This window comes from Ipomoea nil, unplaced genomic scaffold (genome assembly GCF_001879475.1).
Source record: "Ipomoea nil cultivar Tokyo-kokei standard unplaced genomic scaffold, Asagao_1.1 scaffold0276, whole genome shotgun sequence".
In the NCBI taxonomy this organism is placed as follows: domain Eukaryota; kingdom Viridiplantae; phylum Streptophyta; class Magnoliopsida; order Solanales; family Convolvulaceae; genus Ipomoea; species Ipomoea nil.
In genome coordinates this window covers 3,538,947-3,564,964 of record NW_017616704.1, presented here as the reverse complement: position 1 = coordinate 3,564,964, position 26,018 = coordinate 3,538,947, and the positions used below count along the sequence as shown (strand labels likewise).

The window sequence follows — 26,018 nt, the reverse complement described above, 5'->3', positions numbered from 1 at the left end:
GATGTTTGCACGGTAACTCGCCCGGAGGTTCATATATATGTATGCGTGTATACGTAAAGAAGAGAAAAATGAGAAGAAGAAGAAGAAGAACACCAAATGTAGGGCACAACAATATGTGTGTCATTTCATTAGCCTTCACTCCATTATATAAGGTTTCATACAACCTTTCACATACTCAACATCAATACATGATTAAAGGTTAAGCTATTGAAAGGTCTAATGGTTTAATGGCCACTAATAAAATATTTATAACAAATTTTGTTTATTTTATATATTTTTTTTTTGGAAAAAGGAACTTAATTCATTAAATCATCACCAAGAACTGCAACCAGATAAAGGGGAGGCAAGTCAAACCACTCCCCGGGACCTGTCACAGAAACGGCTTCCCGAGCTAAAGCATGGACTGCACGATTCGCAGATCACCTTACACAACTAAAGTTGACCCCGTTAATTGAAGAGGCAACTTGTTTTACATCATTAATAAGGAAACCGAAAGCAGAAAAAAAAGGTTTAGATGACAATGCATAATAACATAACTGGGAATCAGTCTCTACATCCACATCACCCATCCCCGTGGTACTCAACCAAGCTAAAGCCTCCCGTAAACAAAGAGCTTCTGCCTCAGCCACCGTGTACTAGCCCTGAACCCGGATACTCTTAGCAGCCAAAAATTGTCCATCCTCCCCACGTAAAATCCATCCCAACCCCATCCTGTTATGGGCCGCATCCAATGCCGCGTCAGTGTTTAATTTCAACCTTCCCACAGCTGGACATTGCCAAGAGATTATAGGCTGCTGATGCTGTTATCCATCTCCACCTTCGCCCTGTACCGCAAACCAATTCTCCCAGTAAGCTACCGCACGTTGAAATACAGCTTGTTTCGTGTAAGGAATCCCCCGTCAGACACTATCATTCCTGCTACCCCATAGCCCCCAACAAAGCATTACAAACTTGCACTGAATATCACCCGTTAGGCTAGTCAAATTAGCAAAAAACCAGTCTAATATATCACCTTGATCATATGCTGTATGCGGCAACTGGAGTGACATCCAAACTGCCCGGGCATGAAGGCAATCACGGAACAAATGCTCAGTATACTCATCCGCCACGCCACACATATGACAATGAATCACACATGCAACCCGTTTGGATAACAAAGCATCCCTTGTAGGCAGAACCTTCGATGCAAGCTGTCATGCAAACATACGAACCTTGGGCGGAACCTGTAAGTTCCATATCAAATGCCATGATCGGTCAGTTTGAAACTCCCCCACAAGCAACCTATAGCATGATTTAACAGTATATAGACCCTTAGGATCCCCTTTCCATACCCATGCATCATTAGGCCTACGTGTACTTACCGGCAAATTAAGTATAAGATTCGAGTCCCTTTCATCAAACAGGTCCTTGACACACTCACAGTCCCAACCAGTACCTGCACCATTCATCAAAGAACTAACCGGGGCACTCCTTACAGTTTCATGAAGTTGTGTACGCACATAAGGATCATCGGCCAATACAAGCCATGGATCTCCCCCTATTGTAGTGGTTCGACCATCGCCTATACTCCGCTGTGCCCACTGTTTAATCGCCCCCTTTGCCTCCACTAAGCCACGCCAAATGAATGATGGGTTGTGGCCAACCACAACATCCAGAATGGAAGTATTGGGGTAATGCCTACACTTATACACCTGTGCTACCAATGAGTTCGGACGAGTTAACAATCGCCATACCTGCTTCCCCAGAAGTGCAACATTCATATCTCTCAAAGTCCTGAATCCCAAACCCCCTTTCTTCTTTGGCACACAAAGATTACGCCAAGCCTTCCACTGCAGCCCCGTACCACCGCATACCTTCCCCGTCCACCAGTACTGATTAAAAATAACCTCAATCTCCCTGCACAAGGTTAAAGGCAAACAAAAAACCATCATAGCAAAACTGGGAATAGCCTGCAGAACATTCTTTAAGTAAAACTTCCCGGCCAGCTCTCGATAAGAACCTAGTATTCCAACCCCTCACATGGGCCAAAATACGATCCTTTAAAAAACCCAATATTGCCTTCTTGCTCCGACCTACTAAAGATGGGAGCCCTAGATACCGGCCCGATGTATCCCCCGGGGTAACACCGAGGACATTCTGAACTTCATCCCTGTTAGCACTGGGAGTGTTGGCACTAAAACAAACCACTGACTTATCATAATTGACCAACTGGCCCGAAGCTCCTGCATATATATCCAAAATTTCCTTCATCTGACTAGTTTCAACCAAATTAGCACGCATGAAAAGGAAACAATCATCTGCAAACAAGAGGTGGGTCACTGGTGGTGCCCCCCTTGCTAAACATACCCCATGTAATAAGCTACGGCTCATACGATTGTCTATCAAAGCACTCAACCCCTCTACAACCATCAGAAACAAATAAGGCGATAGCGGATCTCCCTGACATAAACCACGTCCCGGCTCAATTGGCCCCAACTGCTCATGAAAAATGTGATACTTAACGCTAGTTACTGTCTCCATAAGAATGCTTACCCACTTCTCACTAAAGCCCATTTTCAACATAACAGAACGCAAGAAACGCCACTCGACCCTGTCATAGGCCTTACTCATGTCTATTTTTAGCGCTGCCACACCGTTCACCCCATGCGTCTTTCATTTTAACCAATGGTGTGTCTCGTAAGCAAGCATAATGTTGTCAGTAATCAGTCGCCCAGGCACAAACGCACTTTGCGCCTTTGAAATAATCTTATCAAGGAGCGGTTTTACCCTATTGGCACACACTTTCGCCACAATCTTGTATAGGACATTACATAGTGCTATAGGTCTTAGGTCCTTCATCGTTTCAGGAACCGGCTTCTTCGGGATTAGAACTACCAGCGTATCATTCGCCTTACTAGGGAGCTTTGCTGAATCTAAGAAATCTCGGCAGAACTTGGTTACCTCCCCCCCCCCCCCCCCCCCAACGGTGGGCCAGAAATACTGGTAAAAACCTGGGCCAAAACCATCTGGTCCCGGTGATTTGTCTGGATGCATGGAAAGCACCGCCTTCCTGAACTCCTCCATACTCACTGGTACACACAACATTGCATTATCCACCGTGGTTATACTCCTTTTAATGCAGGCAATAACATCAGCATCATCCCCTGCCTGTGATGTAAACAAAGTTTGATAATATTCCAACATAACAGCCCCAACTTGTTCCACCCCCTCCGCTACTGAATCATCCTCCCTTCTCAACCTTGTAACCCTGTTCCGTCTCCTCCTTGCCTTGATCGAGTTATGAAAGAATTTTGTATTCAGGTCACCGTCCTTCCACCAGTGTTCTTTTGCTCTCTGGCGCGAAAACACATGTTGCTGGTCTAATAGCGCTAGCCACTCCTGCTCCACTCTATCATAGTCAGCACAACCAGCCATATCCCTACGTGGTTGTAGGGCTTCAAGCTTCCTTCTGCACTGGTCAATGCGCTGCTGAAAGCCTTTGTTATACACACGCCCCCATCGCCAGATGTCCCGACTACACAACTCCACTCTCTGAAACACATCCATACCTGTCGTTCTGCCCCAACTATGCTCTACTACTTCACGAAGTACCGGCTCACGCAGCCACATATTATCAAAGCAGAACCTGTGCCGGCGCGGTAGATGATTGATTACTATAGGCGACAACATAAGTGGCAGATGGTCACTATAAGGACATGGCAAAGACCTAGGCCCTTCAAACTGCACCAGCCATGACTCAGTTACAAGAAATCTATCCAACTTCTCCTCGACCATATCCGGCGTACCTTTCGAACGCTGCCATGTAAACTGATAGCCCGCAAAGGGAAAATCAGTGAGACCACAGTCCCGTTTAGCATCCCGGAAACCCGTGATCCGCCATTGGGGTTGTGGCCGTCGTCCCCGTTTCTCATACTGGTGCAATATGTCATTAAAGTCCCCCATGACTACCCAAGGTAGACTGGATGTACTTGCCAGTGTACGGAGCAAATTCCATGACTCCCAACTACGGTAGCTCTTAGGGAACCCGTAGAACCCCGTTAATCTAAATTCTGGACTGCCCACATCTAAGATCACAGTGGTGTCAATATGATTCGATGAGTATCCCGTGACATCCACCCGTATGGCATCATCCCACAAAAGAGCAAGTCCACCACTGCGCCCGCTTGCATCGACCACCAGCATATTATTATAACCCAACGTAACCCTTATTGGCTCCATTCTGCTCTTCACCAAAAAGGTCTCCATCGAAAACACAACCTTTAGCCTCTTCTCACGGACCAAGTCCGCTAATACTTGAACTGCCGTCGGGTTGCCAAGCCCTCGGCAATTCCAGGTTAAGAAATTCATAATCCTAGGCGGGCTTGCCCCGCAAGACCCGCCTCGTGCAAGTTTTTGAAACCGATACTTCACATTCCATCCCCATCTCATCAGCAGAACCAGTTCGACGCCGCTTAGGATCCGAAATAGTAACCTCTGGTACCCCTTGGCTTTCCGAAACCCCCTTCACAGTATCAGCCAACTCCTCTGATAAGTGCATAATTGTTCATATTTATACCACATGTCTACCCCATATTTAACCTTGTTTTGCTTATGAAGTGTCACAATGTTGTTCAAAATGATCTTTATTTTTCTCATTTGATCCATTATGCACAATTCATTATCTTTGAGTAGAAATGAAGGATTTTAGATCATGTTGGATGCATTTGGAGTCAAGGGAAGCCAATGTGAAGCTAAGGAGATGGATGCAACACTTCCAAAGGAATCAAAGAGTGATGCTTTCAATGGTGTTGATCATATGGACAAATTAAACCAAGGCAAAAGTGGAACAAGTGTCAACAAGCTGAAATTCTCGCATGGATTGGTCACTGTTCTGTTTTCGGGCCATATCTCGGTCTACAAATATCCAAATTATGTGATTCTTGTCCCATTGGAAAGAAGACTCAAAGATATACAACTCATATTCATACATCAAAGCCTAAAAAGAAATACACAGGGGTCCAAATTGTCCTTGAATTTGAAGTTCTAAACTGCCAATCCAAAACTGACTACTGTTTGGGTTTTGAACCATATCTCTGCCTAGGAATGTCCAAATGAAGTGATTCTTGAGCCATTGGAAAGAAGACTCGAAGGGCTACATCTTTCATGAAGACCATAGTTCCAAATTCTGACGTTTTGAAGGCCAAAAGACACGTCCAAGTGTACGGTCGTGTCTGTGGCCGTGTATTTTCTGTACAAATTCCAGTGTGCACTGCCATTTTGGACACGGCCAGGGACATGGCCATGTCCCTGGCCGTGTCACCTGCGCTCTGTTTTATATATGCACGAGTTTTGGTCATTTCTACTTGGTTTTTGACTCTTGTTAGAACCCTAGACACTCTCATTTACTTCCCTTCATATTTTTAGGTTAGATTAGGCTTAGATTTATGTTTCTTAACACTTTTGAAGCTTGTAATCTTAGATTTGAAGCTTGCATGGATTCCAACATTTCAAGATTCCACCATCCATTTTCAATAGAGAAGCTTCTTCTCCCTTTTATCTCTTTATCTTGCAATGTTTATGCTTTACATTTATGTTTTTGTGTTCTTTATGCTATTTAATCATGAGTAGTTAGTTTATGGACTTGAGTTAGGGTTTTGTTTTCTATCTTGATGCTCAATTTGTGATTATTGCAAAAAGGGGGAAGAACTCCAAACTAGGGTTCATGTGTTTGTGAAGGTTTTGTGTTTATATCTTGTTAATGTTTGATGTACACATTCATTAGCTTGTTTTTGGAGGATTCCTTGCCTCAACGAGAGTTGGGTGATAAATCCAAGCCACCCCTTGCATAGACCCGATTTCTTCCTACGAAAATAGGGAAAATTAGGGGCTTTAGATGCTTTGTGTGCTTGATGGACTTGGAATTGATTCACCGCGAAAGTGGGGCAATTCCTTGTTCTAATCCTTGTTTATTAATCACGAAAATGGTTCGTAGACTAGGATACCTGTTGGTGAAAATGAACCACAATCGATTTAATATCCGTAAAATAATATTTATATATATACACACGAAATATATATAAAATATTATTGGATATATATATCCGAAATATATATATATATATACACACAAATATATATAAAACGAACCCAACGGTTATATATACATGTATATCTACGAAAAAGATATACCAATATATATCAACCAAAAAGAAAATATAATCCTTTAGATTATAATTCCAAAACAACAAGAAAGAACGGATTTTTGCTTAGAGCATAATCCAAAACAAGAAAGAAGGAGAAGGAAGAAAGATTCGTACGAGTTAGGCAAAGTGCCTGTCTTTCCTTAAAACCTTATTTGCCACCTCCCAAAAGTGCTAGGAGCGTTGTGGCCTAGGTTTCCCAGGATAAAACGTACAACGATTCGACGTTTGAGCACCCAAACGAACGAACCCGGCGAACTAAAGCATGGGACGAACACAGCTACAAGAAGGGAGTAGGAGCAGAGATTTTGGAGCTGGGAAAACAGAATTTCAGTGTTGTGTGTGTTGTTTTCAGTCTGTGTTGAAACACTGCTGCTACACCCCTTCTTATATAGGAGGTGAGGAATCAATAGCATTTAGTTTAGCATTTAATCCACGATTTGTAACACCTGAAACAGCCACCATTATTGAGATTTAACTCAAAAATTCAAAAGGTTGAATTAATACAAGATTAATCCTGTAACAGTCCAAAACCAACGAATGGTCCGCGCTGTTTCAGCTCAATTACTTTCGGGATGCACGAAAGTTCGTGCTTCAGTGCACACGAGACTGAACTGTGAGCACGAGAGTCAAACTCTCGTGTGACCTCATGACAGCGCACGAGAGATCACTTGATCTCGGGTGATCTCTCGTGGTGTGGCCATATAGTGTTGGAGAACTGTACAGAAATTGACATAACTTAGCCCGCAAGGCCAGCCAATTTCCGGACGACATTCGTGCCCCCAGGTGCCGGCGCACACGAGCTCGGGCTTGAATCAAGCCTGTTCGATCTCGTTTCTAGTTGGAATTTGATTTGCAACACCCCCCATTAAAGCATCAACATGCTAACCTTGCGCGGGAGTTACTGTTTTTAACGAGGAGTGGTAGGGAGTCCGAGACCCCCACAGTGACACGCTCCGTTCATAATTTAGTTGTTCCATTGAACCTAGGTACCAGCTAGGTTGGGTGTCCACTATAGAACTTTTAGTCCAAGGGCTTTAGACCCATTCCTCGTTCCAATTTCTCCACAACTATTTGCTTACCCTCGGGTTAGCGAGTTAGCGGCCGCTACGTTATCTTTTGACATCACGTAGTCAATAGAGATAATTCCCGTTGTGAGAAATTGTTTAATGGTATTACGTCTTCGACTTATAAGTCTAGACTTACCATTCCACATCTAACTATGTACTTAACCAATTTTGGCTTGACTCTCGCAACGCACACAAATTAGAGGTACGAGTTTATATCTAGGGACATTCCCGAAAAATGGCATAGCCATTCGACCTACTCGCTCGCGACACGAGTGTAAGGCTCTCAGCTTTGATCCCGTCGGATCTTAGCTATCACAAATTCATTTCGAGAATTTCCGTCCAACCGACTTCATTGGCCTACGTAAAGACGTAACCTTTGATGAATTTAGCGTCCTTTGATATCCGTGCTATACTTTCCAAGTACGGCTAGATATCCCACGTTGTGTAGTTCAAAGTCACAAGCATACACAAGTATCTCATAAATTCCACTATTGCCTTCTAGTGCGTAACACTAGGGTTACTCGTATGTCTACCGAGTTCGTTAACCGCAAAGGCAATGTCCGACCTAGTATAGCCCATTGGATACAATTAAACTACCAATAATCTGAATGTATTCTCCATGAGAAGTACAATACTCGTGATTATTGGCTAATTGTACGTTAGTATCTAACGGTGTTCAAGCCACTTGATTAACATCCTTTGCAAGGATTTAATCAACACAATGAGATTGGCTTAACACGAGACCATACGGTCTTCTCACAATTTTAATCTCAAAGATTAAATCTGCTAAGCCCACACCTCTCATGTCAAATCTCGAATTTAACATGTTCCTGGTAGAATTGATCATTTGATCGTTACTACCCACGTTGAGTTTATCGTGTATAAACAAACACCGATTTCACCGTCCATCGTACGCAATACGTAGACACGCCTTCACTTTCGTTTATACTAAACTCGTTGGTCATCACTGCATGATCAAAACCTCACATGCCAACTACTAAGGCAATTGTTTCGAACCATACAATGATCTCACCAATTACACACTTTCTTTTCACATCGTGGAACCACAAACCCTCAGGTCGTTCCATGTCTACTAAGAAAGCAACACATCCATTTTAATGAACTTCCAAGTCTCGTTAGACGGCTATGGCAAGTGTCATACTAATGGATTTCATTCTCATCACCAGAGAATACATATCGAAGTAACCGTGGCACTCACGTTGCATGTAATCTACACTTACAACCCTGGCCATTTTACTTTAATATGACCAACCGGTTTTGTCTTCCGACTAGTGATCCACTTAGGATCCCGAGGTTTTACAACCTGGAGGAAGAGCAACCAGTTCCAAGTATGATTCTTTAAGATAGAATCTACTTCACTCTCGATAGCCTCTCTTGGGTTGGTCCATCTGTAGAAGTCACCACTTCTACATGCGTTCGAGGCTCGTTTTCTAACAACCATGTCAGAAAATCCAATTTCTTTTCTAGTAAACAAGTTAGATTGTGTGCATCACACTCTAACATGTACGTCAGAAAATATGGACCAAAGGATTTTTCAATCCTAGCTTTCTTGCTACGTCTAGCTTTGAGCTCGGGTTCTCTTTCACACCCTTCAACCATAGCTACGCCGAAAGTTCCTTTCAACGTGCTAGGTCCTTTATTGATCCTTCACAAAAATACATCTTCCAAGAACGATGAATTTCTTGAATCAATCTTTCGTGTTCTTATGTACATCCAAACTCTTGGACTCGTGTACTAAGAACCAATACACACCTTTGGCAAGCCACCCCCACATTTCGGGCATTAGTAGGAGAACTTCCTACGTACCCACAATTCGTAAGAATTCCATGTGGGTAACCTTAATTAAAAGGTACTTACTTGTCCAAAGTATTGTCTCCCCCACATACTTTGAGGTAGACCCGAACTTATCAACATCTTGATATTTATGTTCGGCAACAACGTTTGATCAAGGTGAATACCGTGTCGTACGCTCGAGTACGATACCAATGCTTGCGCCGAAATCACCAATAGGTGTTTCATTTTCACCACATCGATTGTTCGTAACCGCATTAATCCACGATTAATTTGGTTTTTCTCTTTATTCTTATAAAGAATAAACATGTGTTACACTCTAACACATCTCGTAGGTGCTAACAGATTAGCCCTCACGAATCCATTCGGTTTTTGACCGAAAGGCCACATACCCGAATCAATGCTTCCGAAATTGAAGCACGAATCAGTGCTTAGTAGTGAAGCACGAATCATTGCTGCCAAACTAACGCACCGATTCCAAAGCAATCTCTATTGCTTTAAATTATAAACTCACAGCAACATTCGGTTGCTTAATTTATAATTCCAGTGCTACTTAGCACTAGGATTATTAGTTAATTCCACAATTAACCAAACTTCCTTTTGTGCTAATTACATAGCACTTTTATAACGCTAAATTTAATTAGCCACATACGAAAGGTTTAAGCTAATTAGCATTAAGACCAATCATACTCTAACACCTTTATTGCTATTACCAAAGCACCAAATGCTTAAGTTTTCAACACCTAAAGATGCAGCCACCAAGTGGCCGAAAGTACCTAATTAGGCACTCTACCTATTGCTTAATAGCACTCTTACAGTGGTTTAATTTGCACTTCAAAGTGCCAAATTAAATTGCACTTTCCATTAGTGCCACAAAAGCACTATTCACTAAAACACAATTTGTCTCAAATTTAAATATACTAGTATAACTTGGAATTTTTTATCAAGTTAATTATAACACAATTAACAAAACCAAATCATCCAAATTTCCCACTAGTTGAATCAAACTCATATAATCGTTCTTAGAATATTATATAAAATATTCAACACTTGAGTTGTGACGCTCACGATTATATAGTTATCCCAATTTTTGACAAATTGATCCTTGAAATCCTTATCGTTCTACATGAACCTGAACCGAAGTTCTTTACGGGATTTCAAACATGTAACACGCTTGTTACATTTCGTTCCGGCCGTTAAGCCATTTTAGCATTTTCCACATAATGATCCGTGATGCACCACGCACCCATATTGAACCTTTTATATATTAAAAATATTACACAAGAATATTTCAAAATATACAAAGTTCAATACCCACAAATGGAACAATTCATTTTATTCAACAATAAAATGTATCACAAGGATACTACAACATTTATTCAAAATAAATAAATAGGAAAATTACACTGGAAACACATTTCCTTATTCCTATCTCGTAGTGATCCTTCAACCCGTGTGCCTTGTTCCATTTTCCAATCGTCCACTCCACGAAGGGTGGTCCATAGCGCACATCGGGGGTACCTCGGTTGTGACCTTACTCGTCCAACCATCCACATGTTTTAAACATAGCGAAGTTGTCCTCAACCTTTTCACCAGGATGACGATTCGCTTCATAGTGGCATTTCTCCTTATTCTCATAATCTTCTTGAAAGATAAGCTTCCGCTTGCCTTTCCTTCGATTATCATTGAAGACATTGGTCACACTACAATAGTCCTCAGACCATGTAGTCATTACACAATCATAGGATCCTCCATGGCTTTTAGCCGATCCACTAGACAACACAATAGGTACCAATTGTGTGCCACGAGCCACAGGTCTACCGGTTTGTGAACCAAAGTTCTCCGGAGCACCATCGTGTGTCTTTGCAACTCCCATGGAAATATTATTTTCAACGTTGCTGCCATCAACTGGCATCACGGAATGTGCAACATCGTTGCCGTTCCGACCATTTGAATGTGCACCACGAGCAACATTCACGGACCCAACATTTTTGGAATCCATCGACTTGTTCATTATCAAAGATAATAAGGTTTTAAGATTGTTGGTGATAATGAACCACAATCGATTTAATATCCGTAAAATAATATTTATATATATACACACGAAATATATATAAAATATTATTGGATATATATATCCGAAATATATATATATATATATATATATATATATATATATATATATATATATATATATATATATATATATACACACACACACACACACAAATATATATAAAACGGACCCAACGGTTATATATACATGTATATCTACGAAAAAGATATACCAATATATATCAACAAAAAAGAAAATATAATCCTTTAGATTATAATTCCAAAACAACAAGAAAGAATGGATTTTAGCTTAGAGCATAATCCAAAACAAGAAAGAAGGAGAAGGAAGAAAGATTCGTACGAGTTAGGCAAAGTGCCTGTCTTTCCTTAAAACCTTATTTGCCACCTCCCAAAAGTGCTAGGAGCGTTGTGGCCTAGGTTTCCCAGGATAAAACGTACAACGATTCGACGTTTGAGCACCCAAACGAACGAACCCGGCGAACTAGAGCATGGGACGAACACAGCTACAAGAAGGGAGTAGGAGCAGAGATTTTGGAGCTGGGAAAACAGAATTTCAGTGTTGTGTGTGTTGTTTTCAGTCTGTGTTGAAACACTGCTGCTACACCCCTTCTTATATAGGAGGTGAGGAATCAATAGCATTTAGTTTAGCATTTAATCCACGATTTGTAACACCTGAAACAGCCACCATTTTTGAGATTTAACTCAAAAATTCAAAAGGTTGAATTAATACAAGATTAATCCTGTAACAGTCCAAAACCAACGAATGGTCCGCGCTGTTTCAGCTCAGTTACTTTCGAGATGCACGAAAGTTCGTGCTTCAGTGCACACGAGACTGAACTGTGAGCACGAGAGTCAAACTCTCGTGTGACCTCATGACAGCGCACGAGAGATCACTTGATCTCGGGTGATCTCTCGTGGTGTGGCCATATAGTGTTGGAAAACTGTACAGAAATTGACATAACTCATTCATGCCCCCAGGTGCCGAAGCCTGTTCGATCTCGTTTCTAGTTGGAATTTGATTTGCACCAACCCCCCCCCCCCCCCCCCCCCCCGCGCGAGAGAGCCTCTATGCTATACAATTCTACAAGTTCCAAAAGAGCTCTTGTATAAAAGGGGGGTGAAATCCTCTTTCCAAATCAATGTGGGACAAAGCTCACTTTTCCCTTACATTTTTTCAACTCAATGGGTCTACTTTGAGAATCAATATCTCATTCACCCATTATCCGTTTTGAGCGTACAATATATCAATCTCTTCGTCTCATTACGAAGAACCCGAATCCATTTTGACCCGATCCAAATCGGAAGTGGACCCCACTGATAATTGTACCACAAAATAGCCACTTAACATGTTATTTTATGCCATTTTAATGCTATTTTTCCAACAATACCTACGTGCATTCCCACTTGTTTCCTTGGTTACTTGTTCTCCCTAATCCCTTAGGTTGTTAAAGCATCTAGATGATAATGCTCCCTAGCTTGAGTCTTATTTCTTTATTTTGTGTTCACATCTTGTTAATATGTGTTTGTGTTACTTTGTTTAGTTACCGTAGCCTCAATCCCGTTATGATTTGCTTAGCTTCTTGTTGATTTCCTTATGCTAGTGCCTAGTTTATTGCGATTACATATTGCGTGCCATAACCCCCAATCCCCTGAGGACGACATTACATACCCGTACACTCACCACATCTCATTTTTACCACAATCGTCCTCCACCTTGGCCGCCTTCCACTTCTGGCGTTCCACAGTAGATTCCGGTGGAATCCACCGCTGTCCATTTATCGGTATGCCCCTCATACTATAGAATACTTGTGACATAACCTGTCACCATGCCCCAGGACGCCACAAAAAAAGCAGAAAGTCGGCATCCTCTTGTACTTAAAATCAATGACTGCCCATCCACAATTATCCTTCTTCAGTTTCATCTGCTTCTTGAGGGCTTTCGCCACATCCAATGCAACCCGGACACGATAGAAAGTTCTCATTGAGCCATCAAAATTACGCTCATCGGTCTTGATGAAGGTCCCCAAGGACGAAGCAATGGCCGAGACCACTGCCTCCGACTGAAAACCTCTCGGCAACAAATGAACTTGAACCCAGAACTCCGTGTGTGTAAGCGGAATCGACTCCGGATCACTTCCCGGAGGAACCCTTCTCAGTATCAGCAAGCTCTGTTCATATGAATAGGGGCCTTCAGCAATGATCCGGCTAATATATCTGTCATCGTAGAACCGAAACAAACATTTCCGAAGACTAAGCTCCTTGACATTAACCCTCATTACCGGCCTCCATACGGCAGCCATTGTATCGTGAAAGAAAGCTAGCCGAATAGGCTTATCCGTAACCAATCTGCCTACTGCATAATAAACCTCCTCCTCCGCGTCATGGCTGGTCGGCGATAGAGGTAACTGTATCGTCACTTCATCATCATCAACATCGGCGAGAGTGAGGCTTGCGCACAAAGCAGTAACATCTGTCGTGGCCATGATTCAGATTGTTCAGAAACCGCGATCAGTGTCGCTTGAAAACGTCGAAATCAAAAAAAAACCCTGGGAAAAAACCATAACCTCGCTAAAGCGGCGAGAGAGAAACAAGAATTTTATATTATTTTTTATACTTAAATTTCAGTATTGTTGCATTAATTCTAAGCACACAAAATTCAATTCCTAGAGCCATTGAAAGGTAAATTGTGATTCGCGCAATCAGCTTATTGATTACTCTAATTTTCATGCGTGTAAAAAGAATTCGGTCGAAACATTCCATCATCTGGTCTTTTTCCCAAAAATTGAGTTTTTTTGTTAAGGATAAAGATGAAATAGGAGAGGAGGAAAGGGCTAGTTTTAATTTGAAGTACATCTATTGAGCAATGTTGTAAAAATCTCGCCTAAACACTAATTAATTAATGTAGTGTTGTAAGGTACTGATTAGGTGTTGGTCGACTGCTTATCGTATCACCATAATCTGTGGTTTAGACAATTGGCCAACTAGACAGCTTAAGCGCTGCGTAGACCGCCAAAGTGCTGACCGCCTAGGTCACCTAAGCACCAACTAGGTCACCTAGTCACCCGATTAGTTATTGTTTTCTTCTTTTTTAAATGTGTTATTTCACTCGACATCATTTTGAACAAAATAATCTTAAATTCTTCAAACTCTAGATTTTTTTAGATTAATATTTAATATTTTAGTATTAACTATTAAAGTATTAAACAGTTTATAAATTATAATTATCAAGTTTTAAAAAATTTAAAAATTGTAAACAAATATTTAAAAAATAAAAATACACGGTCGCCTAGGCGCCGATTAATCACCGTCTAGACGCCCAAGGAGCGCCTAGTAATATTTTCAACCATGCTATTGGGCATGCCAAAAAAGCTAAAACTATTAGTTCAGGGTAATTGCATAGATCATCATTCTACTCCTGTAGTATGTTAAAATATTTGTCTGACAATTTTTGAAGGGTTCCTAGCGTAATCCACACATTCAAACAAAAACTCAGAAAAGGAGCAACATAGTTTACACACAAGAATGTATAAGCAAATCAACAGAAGTTGTTTAGAGGAGGAGGTTTCAGCCATCATTGAGAGTCAAAGTATTTACAAGCTCTATACTAATACTCATAAGAAAATGCATAGAGAGGATGATGTGATGTAGAAGTAAAGTGCTTTACCCCTGGAGAGCTTTTGTAGCATGCCATGAGCAAAAATCTCTGTGACTCAAGAAAGCAACACCATTTTCTAAATGCCTTTTTTCTCATTGTTCTGATACTACTATGTAACCACTTATAGCTAGCTCATGTCAGTCTCTCAACCTCAAAGCCTTTTTCGTGCCACCTTCACTAGCAACAGGGCATGGTGCAGCCATGATGCAATTTGAGAAATCACTACCTGTTGACCTCATCAATTTCTTCCTCTTGTGATGTTCATCTTCAGGAAAAGGCTCTTTAAACACTTGACGGCTGTCCATTTCCTCAATCACATTAAGTGTTTTCAACGTTCTTCTTTCATGAACATGATTGAAATCCAGATGGTGAGATGTTAGTTTCACTTTCACCGGGCTTGATGAGTCCTTTAAGTTTACTTCAACTCTTTCTGAATTTCCAAGCATCTCCACTTGGATTGACATGCTGATATTCTTACCATCTGAATGGTCTGGGATAGGTACTTGGTGGCTTCTCTTTTTTGCATTCTCATTTGCTTCGTTAAGATAGGAGCTCGCATTGTATGTACTGTTCAATCTAGAGAGACTGTTAACTTCTCTGTCCCTGTCATACATAGGGAAGTCTGGAGGAAAACTAATGCGGGAAAACACATTGGCCTTCTTACTTGGAGTTATATCCTCCACCATCCACTTTTCATGTCTCCACTCCAATTTCTTCAATTTTCTGTGCACTGATTGAGGAACCCCAGATTTTCTTTCACTTTCTTGTTCAAAAGATGAAGACTCTGAATCCCATTTTGTATGAGAAAGATAATTTATATTCTTACGAGAGTTTTCTCCCAATTCTTGTGAGCCACATTGCAACCGAGTAAACACACTCCGCCTTTTCTGTTTAGTGTCAGAGTAGAGCCTCCTCACTATGGGGTGAAGTTCAGAGTCACTTTGATCATTTCCATCACCAGAGTTTACAGGGTCACAATCTTCGGGATCAGATAATGGTATGTAATCTTCAAGTAACAATGAATCATTAGAAGTATTCTTGCAGTCAGGTCCTGTCTGCAATTGAATTAACAGACTTCCTGATGAAGAATCCTTACTAACTTGAGCTGTAAATCCATGTTTTGAAGTAAATCTACTGTCTGCCTGCTTAACTGGTGTCCCGGGGTTTTCAAGCAACAATGAATTATTAGAAGTACTCCTGCACTGATCAAGACCTCTCTGCAACTGAATTAACTGACTTCCAGACGAAGAATTCTCACTGATTCGCGCTGTAAATTCAAGTTTCGAAGCAAGAATACTTTCAGTCTTAGGCAGGGCCTTAGATAACTCAAATGATAAAGCTAAATAACTCAACAGAATTAGTCTTGTTTCAAAGCACCTGTAGCAAAATCTATCTTCCTATCAGAAGATTCGATGGACCTTCTCTTCAAGTTCTCGAATACTAGAGGTTTTTGAACTCTGCTGGACCTACTAGTGTCAAACAGCCATAAAAGCTTCTGAACCTGAAAACTCAAAAGTAGGAACCAAAGAAAAGAAAGAAAGAAAGAAAGAAAAAGACACAATTATGTTAATACAATCCATTCAATTCACAGTTTAACAGAAACATAAACTGAGCAACAAGGTTTTGATAGGATCTTGCTTTCCATTCTCTAACCAATTAAGAAGACAGTTATCACAAAATTAAATTTCTTTTATTTAACAATTGGCTTGTAAAGCTTGGTTTGAATCAAACTCAATAGTCAAACAGGGAATGTGCAGAAGAGTTATATCTTTGAGAACATATCATGCTTTTATCTAAGTTGAAGTGAATGCAGACCTGTTCCTCAGACAAACCAAACCTAAACTTGTTAGGTGCATAGTAGTTGTCTCTAATAGCATCACGAAAACAATTCTCAGAAAGGGGATGACATCTCCAAACAATACGAAAGCGAACCTGCAGAAAGAGCAGTTAATCGTGTAAGAGACTTTTGCTTTTGGAATGACAATCTCCATATTAAGCCAAAAAGTAATATAGTTACATATACTATATTTAGGCACTTGTGCCTCTCTTAAGATATGAAAATTTAGTTGAAAGCAAGAACATCATATTTTAATAATACCTGTGCAGGAAAGGACATTCCCAATGAACGATATGCTTGAGGTATAATATTCATTCCACCATCTGAAGTAGCCTTAAAAACCCCATAAAGATTCCGCTGCTCATATTCAAAAAGAAACAAAAACATTCCAGCTTTGACATTCTTCACAAAATTAGCAGAAGACAGCGGAAGTCCAAAGACTCTTTTATTGAAACATTCATCCTTTGTACTTCTGTTGGACATGAAGATTGCTCCAAATTCAGGAACGTCTTCAGAGAGCCACCCACCATCAGCAGCCATGACACCCTTACAAACAAGCAATTGAAATTAATGAGAAAATTTCCAAATACTATTGCACAGATGTTTAGCATGCAGAATTATAAATCTCAAAATACCTATGCCATGTAATTCTTATGTCCAAATGGTACTACACAATTATTCTTCCTTTTATCCGGCAATTCTGCTCAAACTGATATAAAGTTGAATGGGATAAAACAGCTACTAGCTTTCAGAAAAACTGGCATAGAAATCAAAGGGATCAATTTGATTTTAAATTCTAGGCCCAGGTACATAAGGAGCAAAAACTGTGTTAATGCTCACCAACTACATTTTACTTCAAATATCTAACTTTCCAAATTGAAGAAACTTACAAGTAAACATATTCTCTTTTTTCCTTTTTCATTTCTCTAGGAAAATGGAGAATTTCAAACACCAGAGTTAAAACTTGATTGTTCAAAGTTTAAATACCGAACAGAATCTCTGAATTAGGAACCAATCCTTAAAACCAAAAAAAAAAAAAAAAAAAAAAAAAAAAAGAAAGCCTGAAATTCTGCTTTCCTTCGTGATTTTTCTTACTTGAACTAAGAAAAATCAGCTCACTATCAATTTCTAAGATGAAAAAACTCCAGGAATCGGTGACAGCTCCCTCTTACAACGAGTTTTCTACATATTAGAAGCTCGTTATACACACCCGGACATGAAAACACAATACGAAGGAAGAAGCTATGATGAAGAAAACGCAAAACACAGTTACATAGACGTAAAACTTCCAGTAAGGGCATTTATACCACTGAAACACACACCTCGAGTACGCAAAGTTCTACATACAAACACCTATATAGATACATTTCACGGAGGTTCGATTACCTGGATAGCAGATTTGATGAGGCGAAAATCACAGAATGTTTGAGAAATTGGATTTTGGTTCTGTTAGAATGCGAGGGCCGAGGGTTAAAGTCTCGCGACGACTTGAGGCAGGCAAAGTCTTTTTCTATATATATATTTTTTTAATTAGTTGATCTTAACTTTGTCCAACTAATTCTAAATCCGCAAGATTCTATTTTAGAGCTGGCCGGATTTAAGAGCGTGCAAGACCGGCAACACCATAATGTCTCAATTTTTAGAGGGTTCAATATTTATTTTTGACCTACCTACTTAAAAAAAAATCTACAATTAATTCCAAAAGTCATCAGTTTTATCCCAAATCACTTATCTCTCCTAATAATTATGATCTAATTAATTCAACATGACAAAACCATTATATTTTCCTAAGGGCACAATGTCTCTAGCCCTGAATCTGTCAAACCATTCTATTTCTCTTTCGGCACAATGAAACGTGTATCATTCATCAGTTACCATTAAAGATTGCGCTTATATTTTTGGTAAGACCTCATTTATTTATAAGAACGGTACCATAAAAAAATACCAAAAACGACCCTGAGAGCAATCATTATTCCATGGACCATGATATACACATTTTTGTGAATCATAAATAAAAAGTATATTTTTAATATACTAAAAGTACATTATTTGAAAGTGTATATATATATATATATATATATATATATATATATATATATATATATATATATTTTATATAATCACATAATGTAAATTTAGTACACAAATAATATATTTTTAGTATATTAAAAATGTATATTTCACTAATGGTCAATAGAAGAATTTGTCGTTTTACTGTTTTAGAGCTACTACAAAAGTAAAATCATCAATCACATAATCAACTCATTAAATAAATCTTAATATTTATATGCGTGCAGAGATCTAATGTAAATCTTCTAAATCCACACTCCTATCTACGATCATGATCTTTAAATTTAACGGCAAACCAATTACACTAAATTCGGCTCTCTTCTTTCATTTTTGTCACACGTTATAATAAGTTGATATATTGGGAAGCAGGTGGGGTCCCCCTATTTATTCTTTGACGCTGCATTAATGCCTTTGGATCAATTACAACGTTGGCTTTAGACTAGTTTGACTCAATTTGTGTGCTCGAAAGAAATCTATATAAACAAATAAATTCATCAACAGCTCTCGTAGCTCAGTTGGTTAGAGCACCCGTTTAGTAAGCGGGAGGTCTTGAGTTCGACTCTCAACGAGAGCAAAATGCTGATTTTTTGGTTCACGTATGCTGTTAGTCTTATGTACCACTGTACCAATAAATAGACGTATCTCTAAATAAACAGACTTACAACTGCATATTTTATTTGATATGTATTAAAATCCTTATCTGATTTGCCAGCCAATTGCAAACATTCAAGATTCCAAAATTTCATTATGTGAACAACTCTTAACCAAAAAAATTAAAATAGAATTATAGGATTACAGATGACAACATAAATGTATGCTGAGCAAAAAGCAAAATATTAAAATAGAATTATAGGATTACAGATGACAACATAAATGTATGCTGAGCAAAAAGCTCTTGTTAAACTAGTCATGCTAGTTGCCTAGTTCTCATTAAACCAGCAATGTAAACAAAGAGTTACACAAGCCTATGTATAATGTATACTGACAACTTCACTTCTCTGCTGATTCAAAGAGGCTGGCATGCTTACTGTTTGATGTTCCACTTGTGAGACGATCGTGGCCCAGTTGATATGCCTTCATAGTATTCACTCGCAAGCTTTCCCTTGTTCCATTCCTTGACAAAGTCCAAGAATAAATCATGTGCAGCCTCAGATGAAAGATCCATGAAAAACAGATTCTTCTTTTCCTTCAGCCAGGCCGCAAATTCATTGTTCTTTGAGAAATAGTCATCCTTTGTCAGTTCTTCAAACTTTAACTTCTGAGAGGAAGCATGGAGAAGAAATGGTCAAACAGAAATGTATGGCCGAACTTAAGAACATTATAAAGGTTTTAGACTCAATACTTCGAAAGATCAATTCCAGGGCATTAAAAAAAGGACTCGAACTTAAGAAACTACTACTAATTTAAGCAGTTGGAACTCCAAAATAACCAGCATGCCATTGACACTCATAGGAAGTAATTAGAGATTCAGAAGTCTCTAAAACTATGAATAACTCATGATTTAGAAGAATATGCTCCTAAACTGAACCAAATACATCACAATGTAAATGATGTTGATGTAAATCAATCAGAAAATTGCAGCTAAATACAATACCAAATGTGAGTTTGAAACACAATTAAACCTTTCATTTTATTTCTGTAAACTTATTAACATTGAGGGTTAGATTTTGTATAAATAGCCACCAATAGTGTTAGCACACCAACAATGACAAAATAAATCCTATTCGATGCAATAGGAGACCGGAGGTGTCCGGAGGGCAATTCATGATTTCATTTTCAATCAAACTGAAAGCAGAGGATGGGTCTAGCATTTTTATCCAAAAGGACTGCTCATATGTTTATGGTCTAAAAAATTAGTTCAACGATAAACAGAAAATGCAAGACAAGTAGGGAGTTTATTTTCAGCTCATTTCAACTGCAAACGTGTTTTAGAATGCTGAGCTTTTGTAATGATAGGAATAGAAAGAGAACTCACTGAGGAATCCTTATGCTTGTGGCTTTTACTTTTATGCTTTTCTCCTGACTTCTCTGAAATGATATCATTGGTAAGTATGACTATGACTTCTTTCAAACCACACATTCACCAATTCGTAGGAGAATAATTTAATTTAAGCACACATGAACCATAGTACAAAATTGGAACTTTTGTCTAACTCGTAATGGCTGTATAGGCATCAAGTCTATTATAAAAGGTACTCACAATATCAATTGCACAGTCAATAAAGGGAAGGCATGTTAACAAAGTAAGGAATTTCAAGTGAATAGATTATATAGCAAAAAGACATCAATGTTCAGCAAAGGAATTGCAATCGGAAAAGCATAGAAGAACTACACCATATACAACAGCAACTTATATTTACAATTTTCTTAGGGCATTTAACATAAACTGCAAAGAGGAACCAAATCTGAAAGCTCATTATGGAAAAAATAAAAAGGAAATGGAAAAGTCATAGTTATGAGAAACAGCTATAAGAACCAGCTAAGAAACCTATTCTAACTTTCTGCATTAGGAAAAAATAACCTAAAGTATACCTGACCAACCATCAAAATAATCTCAAGTCATTTTATAAGCTGTTATGACCAGCAACTAATTGCAATGTACCAATTGTAGAGAAACAAAGAGGTAAATATTAAGCTGCAAATGAGAAGAAAGTGATATGAAATTTCAATTCATGATCAACAACTGCGGCTTCAACAATTGTATAATGCCTTATTGTTATCAAAATTCACAATAACAGGTAAACACTAGACCTTTATCAGAGTGGCGTTTGGAAGATTTATGAGATTTATGCTTCTTCTCTTTCCTGGAACCGTCCTTCTTTTCCCTCTTTCCCTCTCTCTCGTCTTCCTCACTTCTATGTCGTTTCCTCTTCACTTCATCTGTTCACATCGCACAAAATTCTACGTGAATACAATAACTTACTATGCAAACACCGCACCGCCGGGGACGGTGGAGAAGAGATGTTAAAGGGAGGACCTCGTTGTGGAGAAGAAGGTTCTGAGCTTCTTCTGTGTTTCTTCTTCTCGGTGCCCATTTTGCTTTCTCCTACAAATCAAGCTCCGCTTTTGCTTTGAGAGCGAAGAAGACAAGTTGTAGTAATATTTGGGTTGTATAAGAAATTCTATATTGGGCCAGAGCCTAGATTATTCCAACAGTCTAGGCCCAGTACGATAAAAATGGCAAATTATTGTGTGGACCATGGTCCACACAATGTTATGTGGACCATAAAAAAAAGTACATTTTTAATATACTAAATGTACATTATTTTTGTACTGAATGTACATTATACAATGTAATGTACACTCGGAACAAAAATAATGTACATTTTCTGAACACAATGTACATTATTTTTGTACTGAATGTACATTATTTTATAGTAAACAAAATATGGTCCACACAATTTGTGTGGACCATGGTCCATACAATAATGATTGGATAAAAATCGCAAATTATGCTGGGGACTCGTGTCCAAAACGACGTCATTTTCAGAGAAAACGCGGCATTCTAATTTATTTTTTTTTAAATTGATTTTGTCTTGCCGTTAATGGCGTTAACGGCGTTATTCATTTGTGGAATTATGAATGTATAGTTATGGAATTATGAATGTACAGTTATGGAATTATGAATGTAAGTTATGGAATTATGAACACAGAGCTCTGACATTATGAACTTACAATTATGAACATATAGTCATAAAATTATGAACATAGAGCTCTAAAATTGTGAACATAAATCTTCGAAAAGCTTCGAAAATTATGAATTTACATAATTATGAATGTACAATTACAGAATTATGAATGTACAGTTATGCAATTATGAATGTACAGTTATGGATTATGAACACAGAACTCTGACATTATGAACATATCGTAATAAAATATGAACATATGCTCCTATAATAAAGCGGTCTGAAATTTTAAAAAAAATTGGTGGAAGATAACGGTGCCACTAACGGCACCGTTACCGTGTACACAATGCATGCTGGACATGGGTCCATTGCATAACGATTGGATAAAAATGGCAAATTATATCATGCACCACGGTGCATGATCAATCATGCACCGCGCGTCTGACACTACAGTGTGTCTAAACCGACACTGTCAAAACAACGTCGTTTTATTTAATGAAAATAAACAAAATCTTCGCAAAAAATAACTCTGTTCTTCAGTTTCATTTTGTATACACTGCAGTTTCAGTTCAACACAACTACAATTTCATTTCGATATAACTACAGTTTCATTCAATATTTATACACTCAAATATGTGAAAATGTTATTTAATTTTATTTTATATACACTATAATTTATTAAAACACAACTACATGATCATTTCAATATAATTACAGCTTCATTATACAATATACACTCAAATATGTGAAATGTTATTCAGTTTCATTTTATATATACTGTAATTTCATTTCACCACAACTACAGTATCATTTTGATATAACTGTAGTTTCATTTGATAATATAAAAATAATACGTGAGACACTGTCGGTTTAGACACAATGTAGTGTCTGACGCGCGGTGCATGATATAACAACCGGATAAAAATTAAGATGGGCATGATAATTTCAATTAAAATGATGAAATTAATTTATTACAAGTAAAGCAAGATACCTTTTATATATTTCTCCTTCAGTCTATTCTTTATGATGTGATATTGAGAGTGTTTGAAAAATAGCTTATCAGTTAAAATCTACTTTGTTTGAACTAGGGTTGGAAGGCTAGAGTTGGGAGGCTCGACTTTGGAGCTGGGGCTGAAGACTTCTTCAAAGGCTCGGCTTTGTCCTTGGCAAGAGCTAGAGTTGGTGCTCCTTTTGTTGGTGCCTTAGCAAGAGATGCTTCTTTTGCAGCTGGAGCTTTTCCCTTCTTAGTGAGAGTAGGGGCAGCTGGAACTAGGGCTGGGCATTTCAGGTTTCGGTTTGGTTTTTTTCAGTTTCGGTTTCGGTTTTTCGGTTTTAAAAAAAATTAAACCATTCGGTTTAACAATAGAGTTCGATTCGGTTTCGGTTCACTTTGAAAAACTTTAGTTCGGTTTTGGTGAAAGTCCACTATTTGAACGTTTGTGTTTTTGTCTGATCGATTGTTCAGTTGGCTCACTTGGAGTGCCACTTGAAATGTTTTGTTGATGACAAGATGAAGAATCATCTATCTACATAGTTAATATTTGAAAAATAATAATTATTAAATCACCAAATGTTGGGACTTACGACTTAGAGTTGAGGTCAAGACTTGAGTAGTTGAAATTATTAATTATTGTAATATATATATATATATATATATATATATATATATATATATATATATATATATATATATATATATATATAATACTAGCATTTTGTATGCGCGTTGCGTGAAAATTTATGCCCAACATTAAAAAATTGATAAATGTAAATAATTACAAGTTACAGTTCAAATTAGGGCTGGGCACTTCGGTCTTCGGTTCGGTTTTTCAGTTTTTCGGTTTTAGAAAAGTTGAACCATTCGGTTTAACATTATAGTTCGGTTCGGTTTCAATCGATTTGGTTTCAATTCGGATTTAATTCGGTTCGGACTTCGGTTCGATTTAAGACTTTACAAGAATTACGATCATCAAATTTCAACATTTCATAATTTTCCAAACATACTGTAAGCATTGAAAATTTTCAATAATATTGTTGGACCGTGATGGATAATTGATCATTAAATTAATTACTTTAATTAGGCTAATTGGACTAATATTTATTTAGTTGGGTTAATTAAATGGCCCATTGAATAATTAATTAGTCTAATTACTTAATTAAATGTAATTGAATGTTGGATTGTTCGGCCCGAGATGACGAAATATTTAATCGAGTTGGACCAGGCTGCTTGGATGAATTGGGTTGCCTAATTAGCGGGCTTGACTTGGTCTTGGCCCACTAAAATTATATATGTGGATTATATAATTTTGAGGAATTTGAATATTTGATATTATTTGGAAATTTAATGAAATCATGAACCTGGGCACAATGGTGTCCCGATACATTCCTTAATTTAATCAAAGAAATTAAATTAAATATGGAATTAAGAGTTGGTTGGAGATCTTTTCTCACCCTCACCACTATAAATAGTGGTTTCATTTTCAAAGAATGGGCTCTGGAAATCTGCATATCAAAGCTCTGCCGAAATCTCGCCAGGATATCGTCTGGAACACGCCCGCAGTTGTACTACGTATACGCGCTGAGGAACCACAACTGCGTATACACGCCGAGGAACACGCCACTTGAACATCGGAAGCCCTTCTTTGAAGATCAAGCTGCATATTAGCCCTTCATTGAGGAACAAGCTACTAACTCCGAAGGCCCTTCAGCAAGGAACTACTCCAGTTCGGCATACTCCCGAACTTGGCATACTTCAAGTTCAACATACTTTGAACTCGACACACTTCCAATTTGGAATATTCCAAATTCGGCATACTTCCAATAGGCATACTGCTAGTAGAGAATCAGAGGACTTCTCATATACAGAGATTGTACCCCTTCCCGTTTGATATATACTTGATACTACTTGTAACCGATACTTTGAATTTTGAATATATACAATTCAAATTTTTCGCGTTTACACATACTACCAAACAATACCTATTCACATAATCCACATCTAAAATATAAACGTTATATAACAAAATAATAATTCAAAGTTTAAACATACTACTAAATAGTAAATACTGACATCACATACTAATAGCAATCTAATTACCAAAACATCACATACTTAGAAATTAGAATCCAAAGTTCAAAGTTCAAAGTTCAAACATGAATCACGTAGTTCAAACTTCAAATCCAATGTTTAAAGAGTACAAACATGAAACATCAAATAAAAATATTCAATTGGAATATTTTTATTGATAAGATGAATAATCATCTATTGTTGATATTAAAAGAACAAGTGTCACTTACTATATAGTTAATTTTTGGACACATCTGTCATTGCTAGTGCACTCGAAATATATTTCAGTACTAGAAAATAATTATAATGCACTGGAAATCAAAATTAGAATGACTGTAAAACACATTAAATATATAGAAAAACATGAAACTAAGGAAAATACTGAATTTTGTAAATATAACTCAAGTTAGATATAATTGTGAGGTAAAGAACAATTGCGACAAACAACAAAAGTGCAATGTAGAAAACAAGCTATAAAGAAATCAAATATAAAATTTAAGGTTCGGTACCAATAAGAATGAGAACTGAACGGCGGAGCAAGCATCAAGGAACTTGGATTTACTTCTTTATTATATTATTATTATTATTATTCTTAATTTATTATTATTATTATTATTATTATT

General features: G+C 38.2%; 4 protein-coding genes and 1 non-coding gene across 6 annotated transcripts; 1 reads left to right on the top strand and 4 right to left on the bottom strand.

Moving 5' to 3' along the window:
- Nucleotides 1-899: 899 nt before the first annotated feature.
- Nucleotides 900-12,931, bottom strand: LOC109155728. Its single transcript, XM_019303367.1, has 5 exons — nucleotides 12,819-12,931; nucleotides 2,991-4,501; nucleotides 2,099-2,624; nucleotides 1,362-1,896; nucleotides 900-1,190 (listed from the first exon to the last, which is right to left on the bottom strand). The coding sequence occupies exons 1-5, from the start codon at nucleotides 12,929-12,931 to the stop codon at nucleotides 900-902; spliced, it is 2,976 nt and encodes a 991-aa protein (XP_019158912.1).
- LOC109155722 lies at nucleotides 12,928-13,620 on the bottom strand. The gene has a single exon (XM_019303354.1). It carries the CDS (start codon nucleotides 13,618-13,620, stop codon nucleotides 12,928-12,930), a length of 693 nt encoding a protein of 230 aa, XP_019158899.1.
- A 967-nt stretch (nucleotides 13,621-14,587) lies between these two features.
- Nucleotides 14,588-18,121, bottom strand: LOC109156567. Its single transcript, XM_019304422.1, has 5 exons — nucleotides 18,016-18,121; nucleotides 16,891-17,176; nucleotides 16,608-16,724; nucleotides 16,170-16,293; nucleotides 14,588-16,059 (listed from the first exon to the last, which is right to left on the bottom strand). The coding sequence occupies exons 2-5, from the start codon at nucleotides 17,167-17,169 to the stop codon at nucleotides 14,930-14,932; spliced, it is 1,650 nt and encodes a 549-aa protein (XP_019159967.1). The 5' UTR covers nucleotides 17,170-17,176; nucleotides 18,016-18,121; the 3' UTR covers nucleotides 14,588-14,929.
- Nucleotides 18,122-19,199: 1,078 nt separating this feature from the next.
- TRNAT-AGU lies at nucleotides 19,200-19,273 on the top strand. Its single transcript has one exon. It is a non-coding gene; the product is annotated as a tRNA-Thr (tRNA).
- A 142-nt stretch (nucleotides 19,274-19,415) lies between these two features.
- LOC109156591 (arginine/serine-rich coiled-coil protein 2) lies at nucleotides 19,416-21,782 on the bottom strand. 2 transcript variants are annotated; one of them, XM_019304447.1, is made up of 4 exons: nucleotides 21,677-21,782; nucleotides 21,451-21,579; nucleotides 20,675-20,727; nucleotides 19,416-19,957 (listed from the first exon to the last, which is right to left on the bottom strand). In XM_019304447.1, exons 1-4 carry the CDS (start codon nucleotides 21,732-21,734, stop codon nucleotides 19,724-19,726), a joined length of 474 nt encoding a protein of 157 aa, XP_019159992.1. In that variant the 5' UTR covers nucleotides 21,735-21,782; the 3' UTR covers nucleotides 19,416-19,723. The 2 variants fall into 2 exon arrangements, with proteins under 2 accessions (XP_019159992.1, XP_019159997.1); XM_019304452.1 differs by having other exon boundaries at nucleotides 19,416-19,954.
- Nucleotides 21,783-26,018: the final 4,236 nt, after the last annotated feature.

Excerpts from the sequence above, each read along its gene's own strand:
- LOC109155722 (XM_019303354.1), bottom strand. The coding sequence starts at position 13,620 with ATGGCCACGACAGATGTTACTGCTTTGTGCGCAAGCCTCACTCTCGCC.
- LOC109155728 (XM_019303367.1), bottom strand. The coding sequence starts at position 12,931 with ATGAGGGGCATACCGATAAATGGACAGCGGTGGATTCCACCGGAATCT. Across the intron at positions 2,625-2,990 it reads ACCAGATGGTTTTGGCCCAG|CGCTAAAAATAGACATGAGT; the intron begins GTTTTTACCAGT and ends ACGGTGTGGCAG. Across the intron at positions 1,191-1,361 it reads ATCTTATACTTAATTTGCCG|CTTGCATCGAAGGTTCTGCC; the intron begins GTAAGTACACGT and ends TTTGCATGACAG.
- LOC109156591 (XM_019304447.1), bottom strand. The coding sequence starts at position 21,734 with ATGGGCACCGAGAAGAAGAAACACAGAAGAAGCTCAGAACCTTCTTCT. Across the intron at positions 21,580-21,676 it reads ACCTTCTTCTCCACAACGAG|ATGAAGTGAAGAGGAAACGA; the intron begins GTCCTCCCTTTA and ends CGATGTGAACAG. Across the intron at positions 19,958-20,674 it reads ACAAGCATAAGGATTCCTCA|AAGTTAAAGTTTGAAGAACT; the intron begins GTGAGTTCTCTT and ends GCTTCCTCTCAG.
- LOC109156567 (XM_019304422.1), bottom strand. The coding sequence starts at position 17,169 with ATGGCTGCTGATGGTGGGTGGCTCTCTGAAGACGTTCCTGAATTTGGA. Across the intron at positions 16,294-16,607 it reads TTGGTTTGTCTGAGGAACAG|GTTCAGAAGCTTTTATGGCT; the intron begins GTCTGCATTCAC and ends TTGAGTTTTCAG. Across the intron at positions 16,060-16,169 it reads GAAGATAGATTTTGCTACAG|CGCGAATCAGTGAGAATTCT; the intron begins GTGCTTTGAAAC and ends TTGAATTTACAG.